This window comes from Dama dama, chromosome 28 (genome assembly GCF_033118175.1).
Source record: "Dama dama isolate Ldn47 chromosome 28, ASM3311817v1, whole genome shotgun sequence".
Taxonomy (NCBI): Eukaryota; Metazoa; Chordata; class Mammalia; order Artiodactyla; family Cervidae; genus Dama; species Dama dama.
Window position 1 is genome coordinate 37,938,179 of NC_083708.1, and position 22,514 is coordinate 37,960,692.

The window sequence follows — 22,514 nt, forward strand, 5'->3', positions numbered from 1 at the left end:
GGCCGCGGCGTTACCTGAGAAGGGCCGGCTGCGTCCGCCGCCCCCGCCTCCCGCGAGGCCGCGGCGGCACGAGATCTGCGCCGCGCCTCCTCCCCCCCCCCCCCACCCCGCCCCACTCCCGCGGGCGGGTTTTCTTACCTTGTGAAAGGCCGTTTCCGCGGCTGCCCCCGCCTTCTCTGCAGGATGTGAAATGGCGGTCGGCGAAGCGAGCGCGATCGCCGCGGCTCCGGCCAATCCCGCCTAGCCGCCAAAAAACGACCCTGAACACTGGCGCCCCCCCCCCACCCCCCTCCCCGCCGGGCCCTCCGAGCCCATCCATGACATCGGTGCTCCACCGCCCCCTCCCTCCGCTGCCCCTCACCCCAGGTGGCCGTGCCCACCGGCCGAGTCATCGATTCCTCGCGCCCCGCGCGGGCCCGGCTCTCCCGCAGCCACCGCCCTCGCTGCGTGCCCGGGGGCGGGGGGAGAAAGCACCTAGTCGGCCCCCCGCTTGGGTGTCCCGCTCGGGTGCCCGCCCCGCTCCCTCCCTTTCCCGCCGTGTCCCCTCCCCCAACTACTCTTGGCCCTCCCTTCGCCCCACACGCTCACACACACACACACACACACAGCCCCTTCTCCCCTCCCCCAGTGGTTGCGTCCGTGACATCATCATCATGGCAACAAGAGCTGCAGCCGGGGACCGAGGAGCCCGTGTGATTCCCGGCGGCGGCGGCAGTGGCGGGAGCACCAGCAGCAGCACCGACGAAAGCGCGAGGGCTTCTCCCCGGTCGCCCCTCGCCGGGTGCTCCTGAGGCGGCGGCGGCAGCAGTGCCCACGCCGCCCCGCCCGCCCGCCGCCGCGGCTCGCCGCGTCTGAGTGTGAGGGGAGGGGGCGCCGCCGCCGCCGCCGCCGCCGCTGTGGGGCCGCCGCTGCGGAAGGAACCGCCGCTGCTGCTGCCGTTGCCAGGTCGCTAGTGAAGAGGTGGCGGCGGCGGCAAACATGTTTTCAGTGAGGATAGTGACTGCCGACTACTACATGGCCAGCCCGCTGCAGGGGCTGGATATCTGCCGATCCCCCCTCACCCAGGCCCCTGTCAAGAAGGTGCCGGTGGTGCGAATCTTCGGAGCGACCCCGGCAGGTAAGCGGGCGCGGGGCGCGGGCGGGAGCGGCGGGCGCCCGGGCAGCTCTCCCCGCCGCGCACTCGCGCGCACGCCGCCGGCGCCGGCCCTCTCGGCTGATCGCTGCCGCGTCGTCCCTCCCCTTCGCCCTCCTCGCCTTTTCCTCCCGAGCGTGACGAGAGGCGCAAAAATGTGGGTCCGCGCGAGCGTTCCGCCCCCCCGCCCCCCCAATCCAACCCCAGGCGGGGAGGCGGCGGGCGCCGAGTGTTTACACCGCGTGCGGCGGTCGGGAGCCGGGTCCGCACTCGGGGTCGCGCGGGCAGGCGGAGCGGGCGTCGCTCTCGCCCAGGAGGACTGGGTCAGGTGGCTGCGCCATGTCTTCCGTGAGCGGGCGCGCAGGGTCCCCCCTCTGAGGTGGGTGACTGGTGGGACCTCGGACACCCTCTGCGTCTCCCAAGTGCCCCTTGCTGGAAACGGCTTGAGGAGTAGGGAAGTGTCAGCTCTGTTGTCAGTCGCTCCTCGTCGCCTCTTCTTATCAGCGCTCTCCTCTGCCCCTTCTGGAGATGCTGTGGGCTGAAGAGTGGCGCCTGGGGCCAGATAATCTTTCTCATTGAAGTGACCATGTGGTTCTGCTGTGAGGGCAGGTCGTAACTCTGGAGTTTCAAGTAAAGCCTCGGGAGTCTGGGGGGCAGGGCTCCGTCCCCAGGTGCGTTGCTTTCAGGGAAGTGTGTATCCGCGGAAGTAGGAAATGCATGTTTATGTCGCCCAGTGTAAAACATCCCACTTAATAGCGTCAATTTCATAAGAACCACAGCTAAGCCCAGCAAGGCAAACATTAAAGCAATGTCTCTATGCTGGGTTGTAGGATTGCATTTTAAATACACGTACATTTAAGACAATACACTTTTTAATACGCTGTTTTGTTTTCAAAAACTATTTCGAACAAGTGGGGTGGGGAGACAGAAGCTACGTTCTCAGAAGCTCTTGGGGATTTATGATGGTATAAGTAGGATAGTGGCCAGATTTGCAAGATTTTAAATTGCTTTGCTTTTCTACACGCTTTGAACTGCCTATGTGAAATAATGGAGCTGCCTCCTAGAAAGAGATGCTCTCTAGCTATGTACTGCCCTATGGGATTTTAGATAGCATTTCCCACTTGATGCTCCTTGCATCACCATTCATCTTATTACTACAGTCAGTTTTCCTGTGGGCTATCAAGATAATAGCACTTTCCAAACTCAAGCACTCATTCTAAGCAATTATCTTTTAATGTGAATTCTCTTCGTTAAAAATTTCAGTGCTGTTAGTGAGATTTGATAGAATGGTATTTGATATTTCTTTTTAAAATAGTAACAAAGCTTTTGATGATATCGGCTTTTTAAGGTGGGGTATTTGAATGCTGTTAACAATTTGTTGAAAGTGTAACACCTGAAACTTAGAGGCTGGAGTATAGAGGCAATAAAATGTTTTGAAGGATAGATTTTCTGCCCTTTTAAGTATAGTGGTGCTGTCTTTATTTCTAATTGGAATTTCAGTGTAATATACTGTTTTTTTTCACTTCAGGTACAGAGGAAAAATAAGATAGTGATGTTGATATAACTCTGTTCAGCCACATTTTGAAATTATCAGGGGACGTGCTAATACTGTGGCGTATACTGGGTATTACAATTTATATGGTTTGGGTTACTTTGCTACACAAAGTTTTTTTTCCTACACTAGTCATTAAATATGTATCCTTGAGTGATTTGCAGGCTTTGTTTTATAGACAAGTTTTGTTTGTGGAAAAAAAATTTCACTGTGAGCTAGTAGTAATTTTATTATATGAAAAATCTTTTAAAAATAAAGAATATGGTGTACATTTGTTTCTCAGTATTAAAAAAAGACGTGAACTAGTCTGTAGAAAGAAATACATATTCTTTTCTCTTGGCCATCTTACAATAGATTACCAGCATCACTCCCCTTTAAAAAAAAACTGGATTTTTAAAAATACGCCTTGAAATATGTAATGGAAATCAGAGTTTTTTTGTATATACACTGAAAGATACAAAACTTGTCACAGAGAATTTCAAACTTTAAGTTGTTAAGGATTATTGAATTGGGTTTGCTATAAAATTTTTGTGTTTCCTCAAAAGGTGAAAAATTTTGATGTCACTGGCATACATTTAGAGTTTACAGCTTTCAGAAATCAAGCCAGCATTTCTAGCATGTAAAATTAATGTTAATAAACATAAGCAAAAACTATATTATTATCTGCTTCTGAATTCTCTCCCCAGAGAAAACCAGTCCAGCCACCTAGTAAAATAAATTTTGAAAATAATATAAAAAAGAAGTCAATTTGGTTCTCTAGTTTGAATGCTAGAATTTTTAATGAGAACAGATCTATTGTTTGAAATCACAAACTATGTTTATATATTTACTGATTAGTAAAATTAATGAAAAAGTGTAACACGGTAAATCTATGAAATTAAGTTTTTCCTATATAGTAGTTAATTTTGGGAGTCCTCAATTCCTTACGTTGGTTTGGAGAAAATATTTTTAAACTGAGTTTGCATTTCAAGTGAAATTGTGAAAAATAGCAGCAGAAGAAATCTTCCAAATAAAGTGACCATTTCAGATGCACATTATAAAATTTTGAACTGATTCATTTATTAGATTTTTACTAGTTCAGTTTTTCTATTATTGCATGAAAAATATTTTTCTGCTTTAGAAAACAGTCCAGTTGACTTCCTATTGTCCTATGTTTTGAGGGCATATTTGAGTAATTTAAGAAATAAATTTAGTGTCTTAGGTTTAAAAGCTCTCATATCTTAGTTGGTGAAATTTGTAAAGGTATTTTAAAAACTGGTACATTCAGATTTGAATGGTAAATCCTGATTGATTTAATCCCTTTCTGATTGAGGATATTGGTTCCTGAGAGAATCACTTATATTTTCTATATGTAAGTGATGGAATTATTTTTAAAAACCCAAAAACATCTTTTGCTTTTTTTCCACTCATGTAAAAGTGACTTGAGTATTGTTTTGACATACAATGTATTGAGCAATTTAACAACTTTTTGTTAACTTGTTTTAGTGGAGGGAGCCCAGGTTATACCTAACTACAGTCCAAGACAGCGTTTTTTATTTTTTCACTTAGATTTGAATATGGGTGTGAGTGCTCTGGGATTTCACTTCAAAAAAAATCCTAGGGCTTTACTATGAGGAACTGACTCAGGTGAATCTGGGAAGCTGCCCAGTTACCACATCCCAACTCTTGCTTATTAGTTGCCTGATGTAACTCACTTCACATTGAGTTTAGCTTAGATAGCTTTCTCAGTTTTCTCAGCATCAATTTAAAACAGAATTATCCTTTCAAAAGCTTCCCTGCTGAGATGCAGAGGAGGAGTAAATAGAAGAGTGTGAGCGAGATGTTCACAAAGCAAGTAATTAAACAAAGTAGGCCAAACAGACTATAGAGGGAGCTGCTTGACTTTAAGATTACTGTAAGGAACTCTGCCATCATCCCCTCCCCCCGTCCAGTCTTCCTCCAGCTAGTGAAATATCAACAACTTAGATGACAAATAATTTCTCTAATAAAAGTCTTGTTTGTTCATAGCCTCTTTTTTTTCTAAATCATTTAACAATATTTTAACATCACACAATGCCTATTTAATATAAATATTAGAAAGATTTTTCAGTAGCACTACTGAGATGTGTTTTACCACAAACAAAATTAGTCACTTTAGTAGGTATCTGAAGCCCGAGTTGCAAATTTTATGAGGTTTCTGTATTACACTTAACTTAAATAACCGTAAGTTAATCAGAAGCTTATTAAACAGGAGTCCTCTGAAATCTGTGGACACAGTGGAATCTTGTAATATGTGATTCAGTTCATTCAGTGAACACTTAGTGAGAACTTAGTACATATATTGAGCTGTTCTTTAAATGGCGTCATTATGAACAACTTTTACCCTCCACAAGCTCACAATGTAGGAGAGATGATAGATATGTAAACATAATTCAAACATAGTTTAATTGGAATATAAAATGTGTATAAGACAAAGTGGGGACTCAAAGAGGACACATTCAGTGACCACCTGGCAGGCCAAAGGGGGAGTCAGGGAAGGCTTCATGAAGGAAGTATGGATTAAGTCATTTTAAAGGAATTTCAAAAGAATTTAAAAATTCTAATAGAGGAACAGATACAAGGTAATTTGCAAATGAAGAGAAGACTGCTCTTGGCCCAGTAGCTTGGCAACGCATAGCAGAATCCTTGAAATGTTTTTTGACCCAATAATTTTAGTTTTAGGGATTTTGATCTATGAATGTAAATCTTTTGACAAAATCTGATTATCTTTTGAATCCGTCTATTTCTTTCATTATCCATCACCACCCTAGTCTAAACTACTAGCATTTTTGGATGCATTTACAATAGCCGCCTAATCTTGGCCAACCCCAATCTATTCTGTTCCCCTCTAATCTGTTTTCTACACTGTAATCAGAGGGATCTTTTCAAAATGCAAACCTTATTATATCCCCCTACTACTTGGTATGCTTCAGTAGTTTTCCATTGCATTTAGGGTAAGGACAAAGCTACATGTCTTATGTGGTGGCGTCTACATGTCTTACAAGGTCTTGCACAGTTTGGCCCCTACCTCTCTATCCAGTCATGGCTTGAGCCATGTCCTTCTTGCCTTGCTCTTTATGTTCCAGCCACATTGACCTTATTTCAGTCCCTTATTCTTGCCATGCTCCTCCCACAATGAGGCCTTTGAACCTGCTGTTCCCTCTGCCTAGAATGTTTTTCCTTTTCCTTCACCTAAACTCCAATTTATCTTTCCTCAGGGAAGCCTTCCCTACCATAGACTCTCAAAGCTTCATAAACTCTCCTTCATAACACTTGCTGTAGTTGTCATTTTTATATACTTAGGAGATTAACGTTTGTTTTTCCCAGTTACCTCCATAAATGCTGGTAATGTGTTCATTTTTGCTCACCATTATACAGCCAGTGGTTGCTTACCACAGAGCTTGAAACTCAAGCATTTGTTGCAAGAATTAATAGATGATAGGCATAACAGGGAACAACCCCGAATGTTCAGCAACTGAGAAGTGGTTACATAAATTGGGCATATTTAGTAGAATTTGTCTTTAAAATCATGTTTTCATGATTGTTATGTAAGTATAATATAAAATAATACAGGGAAGTCCTATCAGTATATTATGTTAGAAAAATCTGTTTATAAAATAATAATTGATTTAAAATGCACCGAAATATAAAGGTTGCTTATCTCTGGGAGGTGTATTTTGTATTTTTTAGCTTTTCTGCAGAGAATGTATTGATTTTATAATTTGGAAAAAATATATATACAAAATTAAGGAAAAACTATCAGAAATATAAGAAGTCTTGAGTTTGATATTGGGCTCCCAAATAAGTATCAACTAAAATATGTGATTGCATGATGAAAGTGTTGAATTTGATTATATGAATCCAGTTTAGGAACTGCAGAATTATTCTTATATTAAAGAAGGCCAATAATTTCTGGTTTTATTATACTCGTTTTTATGTAAACTGATTTTAAAATGTTTTGCAGAGTAGCATGTCTTTGACACGGCAAAATGAAATAGCAATGAAATAGAGCAGGTCAGAAATTGACTTGTATGTAAGAACTTAAGTGTATGATAATGGATGCTACCTTTCCTATTAGTAGGGAAGAAGATTCTTTAATACTGAGTGTTGGAATAGCTACTTAGTCATCTGGAAAAGTAAAAACTTGGCTTCCAGATGAGTCAGAAGATTTAAATGTGGAAACAAACAAACAACGTAAGATAATTATTTTAATCTAGGAATGGTGAAGGCCTTTCAAAGTATGATACAGAACTGAGGCCAGATTGCTGAGTTTTACAATGTAAAGTAAAATTCTGTATAGAGACAAAAATCATAAAGTTAAAAGAGAAATAGACTGGTAAAGCTTATTTGTACACTTTTCACAAAAGACTAGTTTCCTCTTAATATACAAAGAGCTCCTAGAAAATAATCCAGTAGAAAAAGTGAGCAGAGAGAATTCTTATGAAAAGATATGTGATTTTATTATAATGAAGATGTAAATTAAAACTACAACATACCGTTTATCACCTAATTAGAAAAGATTGATTATACAGTATAACTTGAGGAGGATGAGAGAAGGGGAAATGGGCATTCTCGCATATTGCTGGTTCATTTTCCATGGACATTCTCGCATATTGCTGGTTCATTTTCCATGGAAAACAACTTAGAAGTCATTTTCAGAATTTAAGTTGCATGCATATTTTGGTAGTTCGTCTTCCTTTTTTGAGGGGAGGAGGGTTCTGCATTGCACAGCTTGTGGGAACTTACCCCTACCATGGGTTGAACCCAGGCCCCTGGAAGTACAGAGTTCTAACCACTGGACTGCCAGGGAGTTTCTCCCCCTTGTTTTTTTATTCTTTCTTTTATTTTTCATGTACATTTTGATCTAGCAACTTCATTGAAGGATTTTAGCCTCTAAAAGATTTTATATATGTGTCAAATGAGCATGTAAGAATATTTGTGGCAGGATTGTTTGTCATTGCAAAAGGTTGGAAGTAACCTAAGCGTAAATCAGTAGTTAAGTAAATTATGGTGTATCTCTTCAGTGGAGTACTAGGCAAGTCTTTAAAGTGATGAGGCAGTGCTACATGTACTGCTCTGGTGCCATGTCCAGATATGTTAAAAGGAAAAAAAGCAAAATGCAAGGCTCCATATGTGGTATGCTACCATTTGTGTGGCTTAAAAAAATATGTATATATACACATACACACATATATATAATATAAATTAAATATTTATATGTAAATATATATTTATAAGTAAATATATATTGTATATATGTACATATATATCTGAAAGGATACATGAGAATTTTGCTACAGTGGTTACCTCCAGTGAGGGTAATTGGTGGCCTACAGGACAAACGTGGTAATCTAATTTTTTTTAAAGTATACTCTTCAGTAACTTTTGGAGGTTTTTTGCCCTGTGCGTGTGATACTTACTCAAAGTTAATTTTTTTAGATTATGTTTTGCTTGCAACAATTGGTAATGAAGAACAAAAATACAAGGTCATAGTAGTCATAAATATTTAGTTGTCAAATGGTTACTGCAGTGCTGTTTAATTTTAGTTTTAATAGAGGTCTTCTAATTCAGAGCTTCCACTTGATGTTATGTGGCTCTCTGGAGGTGGTCGACCCTACTGGAGTGGAATCTGAAGGCAGGCTGTGGGGTTCCTTAAGCAGATTGCATGATGAGCACAGCACAAGTGTTAGTCGCTCAGCCGTGTCTGACTCTTCGTGACCTTGTAGACTATAGCCCGCCAGGCTCCCTTTGGGATTCTGTCCATGGGATTCGCCAGGTGAGAGGAGTGGGATTGTCATTCCCTTCTCCCGGGGATCTTCCCAACCCAGGAATCGAACCTGGGTCTCCTGGATTGCAGGCAGATTCTTTACCATCTGAGCCACCAGGGAAGCCCCATGATGAGCACAACCAGCAGTTATTGCTCTATCTGGTATTTTAAGTACGTTAAAGAAAGTGCTTTACCATTGATCCTTGAAATCTGCTTCAGCCAACCAGAGACTGTAGCTGCCTCTTATAGAGAAGGGATCATGAAACTGTTACTGGAGTTTGTATTCTGGGTGCTTTGGAGAGTGTCATCTGATGAAAGGACAGGGTGACAGGATGTTGCTCTGGGGCCTAGCCATTAGCCTGTACTTTGCCTGTATTGGTTCCGCTTAGCTGCCATTTAGCTTGCTGCAAGGTGACTGCCTAATAGCGTATGTATGTTCTGCAAAAATTAAGCATCATTGTTATTTTGAAATGTTCCTAATGTGGAAAAGGTTGGATTTGAAATCCATTCATATTGCTACAAGCTTTGTTTAATTTTCTTTCATAATTATATAAAGAAAATATAATTTTTTTTCGTCAAGCACAATGTTGATGCCTCCAAAAGACTTCCTGTTGGCTATTGTGCTGAATGAATATTATTTACAATGTGAAAGGGGTTGGAAAACACTGTTCTGGTGAAATTCTTTCATATTATTTAAAGAAAACTGATACCTAGATAGATTAACTTAAGGATTTGTTCAGTGTCCTGTATCCTGTAATTGGTTGGTGTCAGGCTGGGTCTAAAAACTGGGGATTTTGACTCTCAGCCCTTACTACCTCACACTGTCTCCCCACATCTGAGAATTGGAAAGGCCTTGGTTATAATTAAAAGACAAACATACAGATGTTTAGAGGAATTGTTATTAAAAAAAAAAAAAAAGGAAGCATGTACACAGTTTAGAAATCTCAGAGGGCCTACTGTGTTCAATAGTGTTTAGACTCTTCCCGTAGAATAGGTTGTAGTTGGATTTGTTTTGTGATGATTGTAGCTCTCTCATTAAAAAATAATGTCTATAACATATATGTCTATAGATTAGTCTATAACAAGAATTTAGGACAGATATAAACAAAAATTGGTACTAGAATTGTATGTATATAGTTTTCCAAAGAGAAAGGCGATGGATTAGGAGACCTTTCAGAGTTCCTCTGGTGCTGTACTTAAACATTTTCTGGTCTTACTTTTGGTTGGATTAGAATTTGTTCCATTAAAAATGAGTGAAAAATGAGTTTTTAAGTAGGTTGGGTTTAAGTAGGCTTCAGAGGATGTTGCCATTAGCCTTATATATTCCTGAGAAATACTTGGAAACTTACTAAGATATGGAACAATGGGATGGTGTATGTCACTTTGGTACCTGACTGCCACAGTGTGAATGAGAGAGGAAATAAATAATGGGAGTTGAGGTACAGTAAACTGTGGGTGAAATTGTGTCAACTTAGAGTTTCCAGATAAGGCAGGAGTAGATGTCTTAGTCAGTTTAAAGAAAAATTCTTCACTGTCTGGACATAAAGTAGGTGCATTTTGAGGCTAAAACAATGTATAAATAAAACCCTCTTAATGACAGTCTGTGTAACCTTTTGGTGTGTGGTTGGGTGGGGTATTTTTTGTTTTTATTTTTTGTCATTTTTTAAGTTTTCCAGATGACCTGTGTTTTTTCCAGTTCTTGGTAGATTTTTAAGTATTTCATTTTTAAGTGAAAAATATTTTGTTGCTTAATTAGTATTGGCAAACTGGACTGTTTTCTGCAGCAGAAATTGAATATATGCCTAACAAAGTAAATTTGGAGAAAAAAGGGCAGTAATTGTCTTTGGAAAATTTAAGGTTTTTTTGGTCCAATTCTGTTTTCTTTTTAGATGATAGCTGTGGGAAGTACCAAGATTTTGAGGTCAGTTTCCTTGGGGACAGTTATTTAATTTTCTTTGGGTTAAGAGAGCATTTACTATATAAATGATTCAAAGAATTAAAAAAAGCGTGTTACCTCAAAAATGCTTGTGTAATATATAACAGTTTAACAACAGTTTTCTATTTTTCTTCTATTTATTATAATTACCAAGGAAGTATAACAAGAATTAAAAGAACTATCTTATTTTGCATATATATTTATACTTCAAAGTAATTTATATATTAAATTAGGTATTGTTTGAGATGGTGAAATGAAAGACTCTGTAAGTAAGAATACATGTTGATATGTGAAAAAAATGTGAAGTTAAAACATGTTGGCATACTCCTAGTTTCTCAGAACAAGAAAATGACTAATCTAAATTTCATTTCAGAATAAAAACCAAGACAAGCCACATAAAAGCAACCTAAAAATTAATCTGTCATCATATTATTTGTTTTAAAACTATGGAATAAAATATCTGAGGAAGATTTCTCTCAAAATTGTTTTTCTCAATTTCAAGTAAGTAATTTATTTTGGTTGATATATTGGGGATGAGGGGAGGTGGGAGTGAACCTTGGCATTGAAGTTTATAAATCTACTCATCCTTAAAGTAACAACCCAAAGATTAACCACTTTAAAGCCTTCTGTGACTCCTTTGCCCATTCCCAAAAGATCCTCTTTGGTTTCCCACAGTCCTAGCCTCCTTTCACATTGCTGATAAAGGACTGACTACAGTGAGTGTTGTATTTGTCTGTAGGAATAGTCATATGGCACTACCCTCGTGTTCCTCCTGCCCCACACTGCCCCTCCTGCCCTATTCCAGGTCCCCACTGCTGCTGAGAAACCCTGGACAGGTTATTTTATTTCTGTGAGCCTTAATTTCCTCCTCTGTAAAATTAGTTTTAATAATTTCTACCTCACTGAATTATTATGATTAAATACTAGTAACCAGCAACTGTCTGGCATATATAGTAATATAACTATTACTTTCTAACCCTTCTAAGTCCAGAATCTGCCACATTACTAGGTGTATACCAGGTGCTCTTTAAATTGAGTTGAATTGGAATGAAAAATGGAATTTTTGTAGCATTTATTCATTCCTCACAATAGGACAAACTAAAATACCTAACATTGTGGTATAAGGCTTTTTCCAGTTGGTCACTGACTCACATGTCTAAAGTCTAGGTAATGACCAGTTTAAAACTTGAAAAATCGTCTTTTTTTTTTTTTTTTTTTAAAGTACCCTACCCAGTCTTGATTTTTCTTTTTAAAATTGTTGATGTATACATATATAGACAGATAACTATCCAGGCCTGATCTTGCCCTGAAAAAGGGCAGTGTTAAGCCATTGATCAAGGAGTAACTACAGTTTTCCAATATTGCAGTTTAAGTTAAGTGTATTTCTTATGAAAAGAGTCTTATTTTCTAAAGTCTTTTTTTGTTTGTTTTAAATGGTAGTAGAATGAGTTGGAGGTGTCTGTGCCAGAGGTCATTGCAAAGGTGACAGGAGGAACTATTGCTCCCTTTTTTTGCCTTTTCTGAATTTGTAACACACACACAAATTGAAACCTTTGGTTTTTAAACCCATTTAGAATTGTGAAATGTGGACCAAATAAATTTGTTTTTGTTTGGAGTTTCAGTTTTCTTCATTAAAAAATATATATATATATATATATATTCCCAGGTTTTGTTTTGCTTTTTAATAAGATTGTCTTTTTTTTTTTTAAATGAAGTCTTTAGGAAGATTTTTCAAATTAATTTTGATGTATCACACTTTGGTTGATGATGTTTAGTGGTTATAAAATAGAAGCCCAGTTAGTCAAAAGACCTTAAGTTTACATCATTTTACTAACAGAGGTTATAGATCATTTATTGAGCCCTTTCTGTGTGCCTTATTCTAAGTGTTTTAATTTTCACAACTCTATAAAACAAGTACTTTTATCCCCATTTTACAGTTGAGGAAATGAGGCATGAAGAGGTTAATTAACTTTTGCCTGAAGTTATTCAGCTTATGTTTACTTCATAGCATGTGAGAACTAAAATGAGGGAATATGTACTATGCCATTAGCTGCATAAACAGAAGAAGCAGGGAAGCAAAATCTGAGATGTATGTCTCCTAATACTTCCAGAATCTGATAATAACCATTATTAAGACATTGATCATGAATGTATTCTTATTCCCTGATTTTTTTTTGTAATAAATATACCCTACAACTTTGTACTGACCTTGTTTTTCCTGAGCAATATTAATGTCTCCTTTCAAATTCTTTTTCCCATTTGGACTGAATTATTTTGTTTTTATGTATATGTGTTTGTAAGGTGATAGTAGGGCTTTACTATAATATCAGTCTGATACAAAAATATTTTTATAAGTTAATTTAAACAAATAGTATATGAATATGTTCTTGTGAAATTTAAAAAGCAGAAAACAGGTAAAACAAAAATTTTCCTTGACCACCAATCCTATTTACCTCCCCACTGGTATCAATTTTTATATAACAAAGCTCCCCAAAAATTTAGTGTATAAAACAATAGCCAGTTGTTAGCCCATAATTCTGGCATGGGCTCAGTTCAGCAATTCCACTCCTGCTTCTGGCTGGGCTTGCTTATGTGGCTGGGTCAGCCGGGTGGTCATCTGGAAGCTATTTGGCCTAGAATGGCGTCACTCATAGTCTGGATATTGGTGCTAGGGTGAGGTGGGGGAATCTATGTGTTTCCAGCAGCTAGCCTTCAAATTATGTAGCCAGGCCCAGAGTTGGTGTGAGAGGAGTTTCCTAGCTGTGTGACTCATTAGGGGACCATTACTGCTAAAGTATGCTATACCTCTGTTGCTTGCTGACTCGTTTTTCAGGAAACATTTGTCAGTGTACAGTGCCTTGTTCTTGAAAAAAGAATAATGTTTAAATAATTAATTTACCGATTCAGATAAATTCAGTTAATTTCTTATTCTCACTTGTTTTACACCGTTCTGATCATCCCTCAGCATCATTCTTGGTCCCATTCACCCAGAAAATTTAATTGAACCCCCGCTAAGTGCACAGTAAGCTGTCATGAGGTGAGCTCAGGTGGAGCAGTGCTGTTGTCAATACTGCTACTTCATCATCCAAGTTTCATAAACTTATCTACCTGTCTGTTTCATTTTATGAACAATATTCTATAAAAGCAGATAATTACAGTTGTTTTTTTTTAATGACCAACAGCTCACACAAAGCTGAATATATCTTGTGTACTACATTTTAAAAAATGTTTTAGAAAGATAGTCCCAGTAAGAAAAACTACAATACAGAGATGCTTTCTGTGTTATAGTTTCCCACCAGCAATACTGAGACTTTTTCCATATTTTCACCAAGGTTATGGTCTCAGGTATTTTGATCTTTATCAGTCTAATAGATAAAACATATGGATCTCTGTGTAGTTTTAATTTGCATTCTTTTATTATAAGTGAGATTGAATGTCCTTCCATATATTTGAGAACCATTTGTATTTCCTTTTCAGGGTACTACTGGATTATCTTTTACCCACTTTTCTATTGTGAGTGTTGGTCTTTTGATTGTTGATTCCAAGGAGCTCTTCATATATTAGGAAAATTGGTCCCTATCTGTGAATTGCGTTACAAATATTTTTCCTAGTTCGTTTGTTCTTATGGTAAATAACGTTTTATTTGAATATGTTTTCATTTTATAAAAAAGTTTGTATCTTAAATGAGGCTTTTAGAAAAATTTAGTTTAATCTTGGTTTAAGTTTTAGGTATGGGAATAGAAGAAAACTTCTAGAACTTAGCTTTCAAAACTCTGACTTAAAATGAACGGTTTCGGAAGGATCCTATCTTCAGTACACTTCTTTCTCTTCTAAGTTTGGTTCTATCATGAGAACCACTGCTTTTGACAGACCAGTCTAAGAAGTAGGATCATTCTTTGGAGGGTAATTTTTAGATGATTGAATGTATAGCATAGGTGGAAAATACATTTGTGTTGTTACTTATTGTTAATAATGTTGCTTTGAGTCTTGTCTAGTACAGCGTGTATGTTTTTGTGTGTGTAACATGTGCAGTCTATATACACATATATATAGTGGTAGTGTTTCAAGTAATGCTCTCATATAACCCTTTATCTCTTTAGCCGACTTTTACCTAATCAATCGTGTAGCTATATGAGGGTGGCTACATTAGGCCAGCACTTTTCCAGTGGGCCACAAAGAAGAAAGACAAACAGACAGTGACCTTTTTTGAGAAGGCAAAATAATGCTACCCATATCCTAATAATATCCTATATTTTTAATAAGGTTGTAAGGAGCTAGAAAGAGAATAGCAGAGGCATCTATGATCTGTGCAGCATCTGACATTATGGAATACTTTGACTTCTTCCCTTGAGTTCTATATAAAAGTGAATTAGAAAACTGCAAGGCTGAAGAGATTAGCATGTTTAAGTCATTTAATGTAGTTTTTTAAAGTTTTTAAAATTGGCAAACCTTCTTCATGATAGTTTTACCCAAGAGCATCAAAAAAGCAAAAGCAAACAGGAAACCTTAAGTAATTTATAGTGGGAAATGGTAGAAAACCAGTTTTTGCCATGCTTTAGATACTTTTTAATTTTTCGAAGTTGTTGAGGTATTCTTTAGGGTTTATAATATTTTCAGTATCTTTATAAATGTTTTGTTGACAAAGTTTTCTGTTTATTTGATACCAGATTGTTGCCCTACTATTATTTCCTTGATTAATTCTTTTTTTTAAATTCTAGTATTTTTGAGGTTAATACATCTCACACTGTGTACATTTAACACAGTTTTTTTTTTCCCCCTGAAAAGCTGGTATTAAACTGATGGTACATCTTATAATAGATGACTTCCTGAAGAAAATGTGACATTTCATCATTGATTTTCATTCTCTACTTATTTTTAATCTAATAGGTCATGAAACTTTCCCACTTTATTTTGTTCTTCGTTTTTTCCTTGTATCTCTGTTTTAACTTTTGTACATTTTGATGTGTTATTTGGCACATAAAGCTTTATAACTGATATGTGTTGTATAACTACTTTTCAAACTAATTGTACTGAAGAATCACTTTTTTTCTGATACTTATTTAAAATACACTAAAAGTACTAGAAAAATGAGAAAGAAAACCCAACAAGCAAAATACAAGCTCTCTTTTTTAATGAATATTAAACAGGTATAGAATTCCCCTCTCAAACTACTATAAGAGTTTCTAGTTTGATACTTGTCTTGTTACAAACTCATAACAAACAGTTCATTCATAGACTGCATTTGAGTAGCACTATAGATATTTTTTTTAAATCAGTCTAAACTCTGGTTTCTGTTTTTTGCAGCACAGACTTTATTTTATGTGTTTTATTAAAAAGCATGATGCAGTAAGCATTTTAAAAAACATATACAGATTTGTAGCTCTAATTACAAAATTTGGGAACAAATAAAAAATATTTTCTTTTATGTAATACAAGGAGTTTAGCTTATTTTAGATTTTTGTACTGTCAGTTTCCCAATTTTTAAGACTATCTTATAAACGTTGAATGTTTTAAACTGTGTATCTTCTCTTTAAAAAATCTTTAGTGTGTGTATTAAATTTAAATAGAGCAATTTAAACTGACCTACATGTATTAATTTGGTGTGGAGCACCACATGACTGAGCAACTGAGCGCAAGCGTGACACCACTGCTGATCTATTTATCCCATACTGCTTATACCCATTCTTGAGCTCCAGGTTTGATTGATTGATTGATTGATTTTGGTTGCTTTAAATACATTTTCAGGTACCATTTTTCATTACAGATTCATTTCTTTGGCAGTTTTAAGAAGATGTGCTTAATGTTTGTATAAGCCCCAGGTTTATCCATCTGTGAACAAGAGACTGTTTATCTGGTCCTGTTGTTTGCAAGTTGACAGAGTATGGGAAGTCCAATTGATTGTCTTCACTTTTGCTTATAAACTGATAGAATTGCCCTTCCAGTTATACAGAGCCTAGTAGTTGAGCACAACCCACTTAGATGAAAACATTCATTTTGTGTGCCCCTACTGGACTGAGGTTTGTTTTCCCCCATTCTGACTGCACAGTCTCTGACATGTGGGAGCAGACTTACTCTGGGATAACTTAGGGTGCTTTCTGTCTGTCTGTGTGTTTTTCTCTCTTTACTCCAGAGCATTATATGAAAGTCTCCAGGTTATGAAAGCCCTTATAACTTCTGATGATTTTTATCAGTGATGGAAGCTCATTTGACATCCAGAATGAAGAGAGCTGTTCTCCAGTTTTGTTGATAGTGAGAGTTGTGTTTTTAGAATAGATGAAGACAGAGAGGTACTGAGTGAGAAAATACAACCCAACACATCTTAGAAAGTTTTTAGTAGGGGGCCAGTTTCTCTTTGAGTGGATTTTGTCTCCAAGGGGGAGAACAGCGCAGCATATCTTAAATATTTTAGTGGAAAACTGGAAGAGTTATTTTGTATTCAGTTGATTCTAAGATGTTTATCTCCCCCTCCCCATTTTTATAGCTCAATAGGGGATGTAGCTTACAATCAGTGGTTAAAGAAAGTCAAAGTGTTAGTCGCTCAGTCGTGTCCAGCTCTTTGCGACCCCATGGACCGTAGCCCACCAGGCTCCCCTGTCCATGGAATTCTCCAGGCGAGAATACTGGAGTGGGTTGTCATTTTCTTCTCCAGGGGATCTTCCTGACCGAGGGATCGAACCCAGGTCTCCTACACTGCAGGCAGATTCTTCACCATCTGAGCCACCAACTGTGCTGTGCTTAGTCGCTCAGTCCTGTCCTACTCTCTGCGATCCCCTGGACTGTAGCCCTTCAGGCTCCTCTATCCATGGGGATTCTCCAGGCAAGAATACTGGAGTGGTTTGCCTTGCACTCCTCCGGGGGATCTTCCCAACCCAGGTTACTGAACCCAGATATCCCGCATTCACATTCTTTCATTTGGTAAAGAATCAGGGAAGCTACGAATCAGTGGTGCGCCATATTTAACTGGAAGAATGTTCTTTCTCAGTTGCATAAAAGTGAATGGTGTCTTAAAATCTTTGGTATTTTGGATTCAGTGAAATATATTAATAGCTGTTTAGCTTAGTACCATTCTAACTTTAATCTCCTCACTTAGTGTGAGTAAAGAATTGATAGCTTTTCTTTTTTTTTGGACTGTTTTGGTCTTAGGTTAACTCTCTAGCTTTATTCACCTGGAAATGATAGAAATAGAATGTCAGTTGTGTAACCGAGCACCATTGCTTTTAGTAAGAATGAATCATGGTTAGTAAAGTACATATGGACTGGGAGGATTGTGAATAAACTGTAAATATTAATAGCAGTGGGAGACAACTGCTTTGGGCTTCCCTGGGTATGATAACTCTTATAGTTGAGCAAGTTTATCGTGAGTCTGGGAATCTTGTCTGTAGATGAAGATGGTGATTACTATTCAGTATTTCCAAACTAAGTTGAATACTGGAGCAGCCTTTGTGATTTCATTCCTTTTACTTAACCTGCCACCTGGAAGGCCAAAGGGAAAACTCCCTGAATTGGTATGAAAACTCCTGCTGAAGAGTAACTATCTGATACTGCCTTGCTGGCATATTGTTTCATGTTCTATATCCTGCCAAGTATAACTGGTATCTAGAGTGGCCTCTTTGGGTCATGTACCTCTCAATGTTGAGGAACATCAGGGGTGCTGTCCTTTATTTGGTGATTTTTTTTTTTTTTTTTTTTTTTTGGTGATTTTGTTTAACGTTTTTTTTGTTTTCAATATTTGCTAAGTGAATCTATATTTATTACTTATTCTTAATAAGAATTTTAATTATAAATATATAACAAAATAATATCTATAATATGTATAGATTAAGGAATATAAAAGAGACACAGATATAAAAAACAGACTTTTGGACTCTGTGGGAGAAGGCGAGGGTGGGATGATTTGAGAGAATAGCATTGAAAATGTATATTACCATATGTGAAATAGATGAGCAGTCCAAGTTCGATGCTTGAAACAGGGCCCTCAAAGCCAGTGCACTGGGACAACCCAGAGGGATGGGGTGGGGAGGGAGGTGGGAGGGGGCTCGGGATGGGGGGACACATGTACACCCATGGCTGATTCATGTCAACGTATGGCAAAAACCAGCACAATAATTGTAAAGTAATTAGCCTCCAATTAAAATAAGTAAATTAAAAAATCTTTTTACAACTCAGAATAAGAAATAGAACATTACAAATATCTTTGAAGTCTCTGATTGCCTTTTCCTCTCCTGTCTAATCTTTTCCTTGTTTTTCTTTAAAGTTTTACCTCATTTGTAAACATCTCTAAACAATATATTATTTGGCTTTTATCTTTTTAGAGTTACTTATGTGTATCTGTTCTTCTGTGACCACCGCCAAGCCAACATTATGTTCTAAGGAGTCATCTATGTTGTATTATACAGCTGTAATTCATTCATTTTTACTGCTGTATAGTATTGTGTTATATGAATATATCAATTTTATTTATTCATTCTCTTATCTTTGCACATCTGAGTTGTTTCCTGGTTTTTTTAATCCTCAGTTTTTAGCAATGCCATTATGAGAACTGTTGTACATGCCTTCTAGTGCATGTGTATAAGAATTTAGCATGTCTTCTAGTGCATATGTATAAGAATTTATACTAAGGGTGGAATTGCTGTGGTAGAATGTGCACCTTCTCTGTTTTAGGTAATGCCCAGTTGTTTTCCAGAGTGGTTCTATCAAACTGCCCACCAGCAGTTATTAGAGTTTCTGATGTCCCTCATCTTCACCAGTATTCACATCTGTCAAACTTCTCAAGTTTTAAATAAATTCTTACAGGTGTAAATGATCTCTTTCATTGGGAGTTTGTATATTTTCTCTCAACAGTAAGGTTGAATTTTTCCATATGTTTATCATCTGCTTGATCTTTCAAATACTGAGAGGAGTGTTACAGTCTCCAACTTGTGGATTTGCCTGGTTCTCTTTCAGGTCTATCAGTTTTTGCTTCATGTATTTTGAAGTTTTTATTATGTCCTCGTATATTTAGAATTACTATGTTTTTTTGGTGAAAGGACTTGTTAATCCCTGGTAATGTCTCTTATTCTGTAAGTCTTCCTTGTCTGTTTATTAGTATAGCCACTCCAGCTTTCTTTTGATTGTTTTTTAACATGGTATATCATGTTAAGGATTGTAAAGTGCCTGAGATTTTGTCTTCTTGAAAGGTGACAAGTTAAGTTGCCATAAGTTTCATAAATGCTGGCTATAGACAGTAGATTTCTGACTCTCCACTTTATTGACTACTATTAAGGAGGAACCACAGGTGGAAGGTGGTTGCAGGTCAGTTACAACCTGTAGTAGATTCAAAGACGGATACCATAACAGAGACCCATGGAGAATTGTCTCCTAACATAGCTTTTCCCACCCTTTTGCTTTCAACCTACTTATGCTTTTATTTTTAAAATGGGTTTCTTACAGACAGTATATGTGTGCGTGCTAAGTTGCTTCAGTTGTTTCCGATTCTTTGTAACTCTGTGGAGTGTAGCCCACAGGCCCATCTGTCTATGGGATTCTCTAGGCAAGAATACTGGAGTGAGTTGCTATGTCCTCCTCCAGGGGATCTTTCCAACCCAGGGAGTGAACTCATGTCTCTTATGTCTCCCGCATTGGCAAGCAGGTTCTTTACCCCTAGCGCTACCTGAGAAGTTAGACAGTGTACAGTTGGACTTGTTTATCTAATCTGACAGTCTCTTTTAATTGATGTGTTTAGGTTATATATTTAATGTAATTAATAATATGATTGAACTAAAATCTACCACTCTGCCAGCTGTTTTCTGTTATTCTCTTTTTTGTGTTTTTCCTCTTTTGGATTACCTGGATATTTTTTATCATTCCCATCTATTATAAATAGCTGCTTTCACCTTGGTATGTTTGCGCTGGTTAATGCTTTTTGACTTTTGTATCAGTTTAGTATTAAAAGACAAAGCAGGCTGGGCTGCTGTTTCAGCTCTCATGCTTCTTGATCTTACTTGTTTTTGTGTCCTAAGAAACACTGATTTTGATACCAGGTGACATGTTATTTAATTTTGATATTTATCTGCTGTTGTCGGGTTATTTATTTGTACCTCTTTTTGAAATTAATTTAGTGGTAGTCTTAGGGTTTGTAATATACATTTGTAACCAAGCAAGCCTTCCATTATATAATAGTATGTAATTATATATATATATACACACACACACACACACACACACACACTCTAAGAGGAGAAGGCAATGGCAACCCACTCCAGTACTCTTGCATGGAAAATCCCATGGACAGAGGAGCCTGGTAGGCTGCAGTCCATGGGGTTGCGAAGAGTTGGACATGACTGAGCGACTTTCCTTTCACTTTTCACTTTCATGCACTGGGGAAGGAAATGGCAACCCACTCCAGTGTTCTTGCCTGGAGAATCCGAGGGATGGAGGAGCCTGATAGGCTGCCGTCTATGGGGTCGCACAGGGTCAGACACGACTGAAGTGACTTAGCGGCAGCATACTATAAGAATTTTAAAACTATATACTCCAAATTCTTCCTGCTTATCCTTTGTGCATTTGTTGTCATGCAGACATATGACACTTTTATACATGTTAAAGTTATGACCAATCTAGACAGCATATTAAAAAACAGAGACATTGCTTGGCTTACAAAGGTCCATCTAGTCAAGGCTCTGGTTTTTCCAGTAGTCATGTATGGATGTGAGAGTTGGACTATAAAGAAGCTGAGTGCCGAAGAATTGATGCTTTTGAGCTGTGGTGTTGGAGAAAACTTTTGAGAGTCCTTTGGACTGCAAGGAGATCCAACTAGTCCATCCTAAAGGAGATCAGTCCTGGGTGTTCATTGGAAGGACTGATGTTGAAGCTGAAACTCCAAATCTTTGGCCACCTGATGCGAAGAACTGTCGCATTGGAAAAGATCCTGATGCTGGGCATGATTGAGGCAGGAGGAGAAGGGAACAACAGAGGATGAGATGGTTAGATGGCATCACTGACTCAATGGGCATGAGTTTGAGTAAACTCCAGGAGTTGGTGATGGACAGGAGGTTTGGCATGCTGCAATCCATGGGGTTGCAAAGAGTTGGACACGACTGAGCGACTGAACTGAACTCAGTACATCTATTTTTGCTTCAGACAGTTATCTTTTAGAGAAATTACAAATAAGAAATAAATGAGGTTTTATATTTACTTTCATTTATGTCATTTCTAGTGTTGTTGATTTCTTTGTGTGGATAAAAGCTTTTGTTGCTGTCATGTTCCATCTGCCTGAAAAACTTCCTTTATAATTTACTATAGGGCAAATCTAGTGGTAGTGAATTACTCAGTTTATTTTCTGAAAGAGAAAATATTTTTCTCTTTTATTTTCCTTCATTTTAATAAAATGTGTTTTGCTGAGTATGAAACTGTAGATTGCCTTTTTTTCCTTTAGTACTTAAAAGATGTCACTCTAGGGAATTCCCTTGCACTCAAGTGGGTAGGATTTGTTGCTTTCACTGCCAGGGCCTAGGTTCGATCCCTGGTTGGGGAACTGAGATCCCACAGACTGCATGGTACAGCCAAAAAGAAAAACAAGATGTCATTCTATTTTTAATTCTTTGATTCTCTGTATAGTAAATGTTCTTTTTTTTTTTTTGGTTTGCTTTTTAAGATTTTTCTCTGACTTTGAATATAATGTATCTTTACTTTTGAAAATGCTGTGTCTCTTTGGTTTTCTTTGAGCTTCTTGGTTCTGTGGTTTATATCTTTAGTTTGGAAAATTCTCAGTCATTACCTTTTTTTCTTTTTTGACCTGTTCTCTCTTCTGTTTGTGTGATTTCAATTATATGTATGTTGGTTCATAAAATATTGTCTCATAGCTCTTGTATGATTTGTTGTGGGCTTTTTCTGTTTTTTCCTATACTCTCCTCACCTCCCCATATGATGAGATTTATCTGTAGAGAAATTTCCTTAATGATAATAGTTGCTGTTGCTATTCCTTAAGTATATGTCAATAGGTGAAGTTATGGTATAGAGGCATATGCTTTTTAGCTTGTACTGAGATATTTTAGATTATTAGTAAAAGATAAATTTGTAATAATTTTTACCCCAATTTAAACTAATCTGATTAGATTCTGGGATATGGCCC

At 38.0% G+C, this 22,514-nt stretch overlaps 2 protein-coding genes across 4 annotated transcripts in view; one reads left to right on the forward strand and one right to left on the reverse strand.

Moving 5' to 3' along the window:
* LOC133048184 (keratin, type I cytoskeletal 9-like) overlaps positions 1–980 on the reverse strand; it is a 98,848-nt gene extending 97,868 nt beyond the window's left edge. The window contains exons 1-3 of the mRNA XM_061131805.1: positions 636–980; positions 362–569; positions 139–240 (exon numbers count right to left, since the gene is read on the reverse strand). Of these exons, the coding sequence (XP_060987788.1) occupies positions 139–240; positions 362–569; positions 636–980 (655 nt within the window). The remainder of the gene's footprint in view (positions 1–138; positions 241–361; positions 570–635) is intronic.
* REV3L (REV3 like, DNA directed polymerase zeta catalytic subunit) overlaps positions 884–22,514 on the forward strand; it is a 178,972-nt gene continuing 157,341 nt past the window's right edge. For 2 of the 3 annotated variants that reach the window (XM_061131892.1, XM_061131893.1), the window contains exon 1: positions 884–1,117. In XM_061131892.1, the coding sequence (XP_060987875.1) occupies positions 979–1,117 (139 nt within the window). In that variant the 5' untranslated portion in view covers positions 884–978. Of the gene's footprint in view, positions 1,118–10,778; positions 10,907–22,514 lie in introns of all 3 variants that reach the window. The other variant, XM_061131894.1, reaches the window with a different exon arrangement.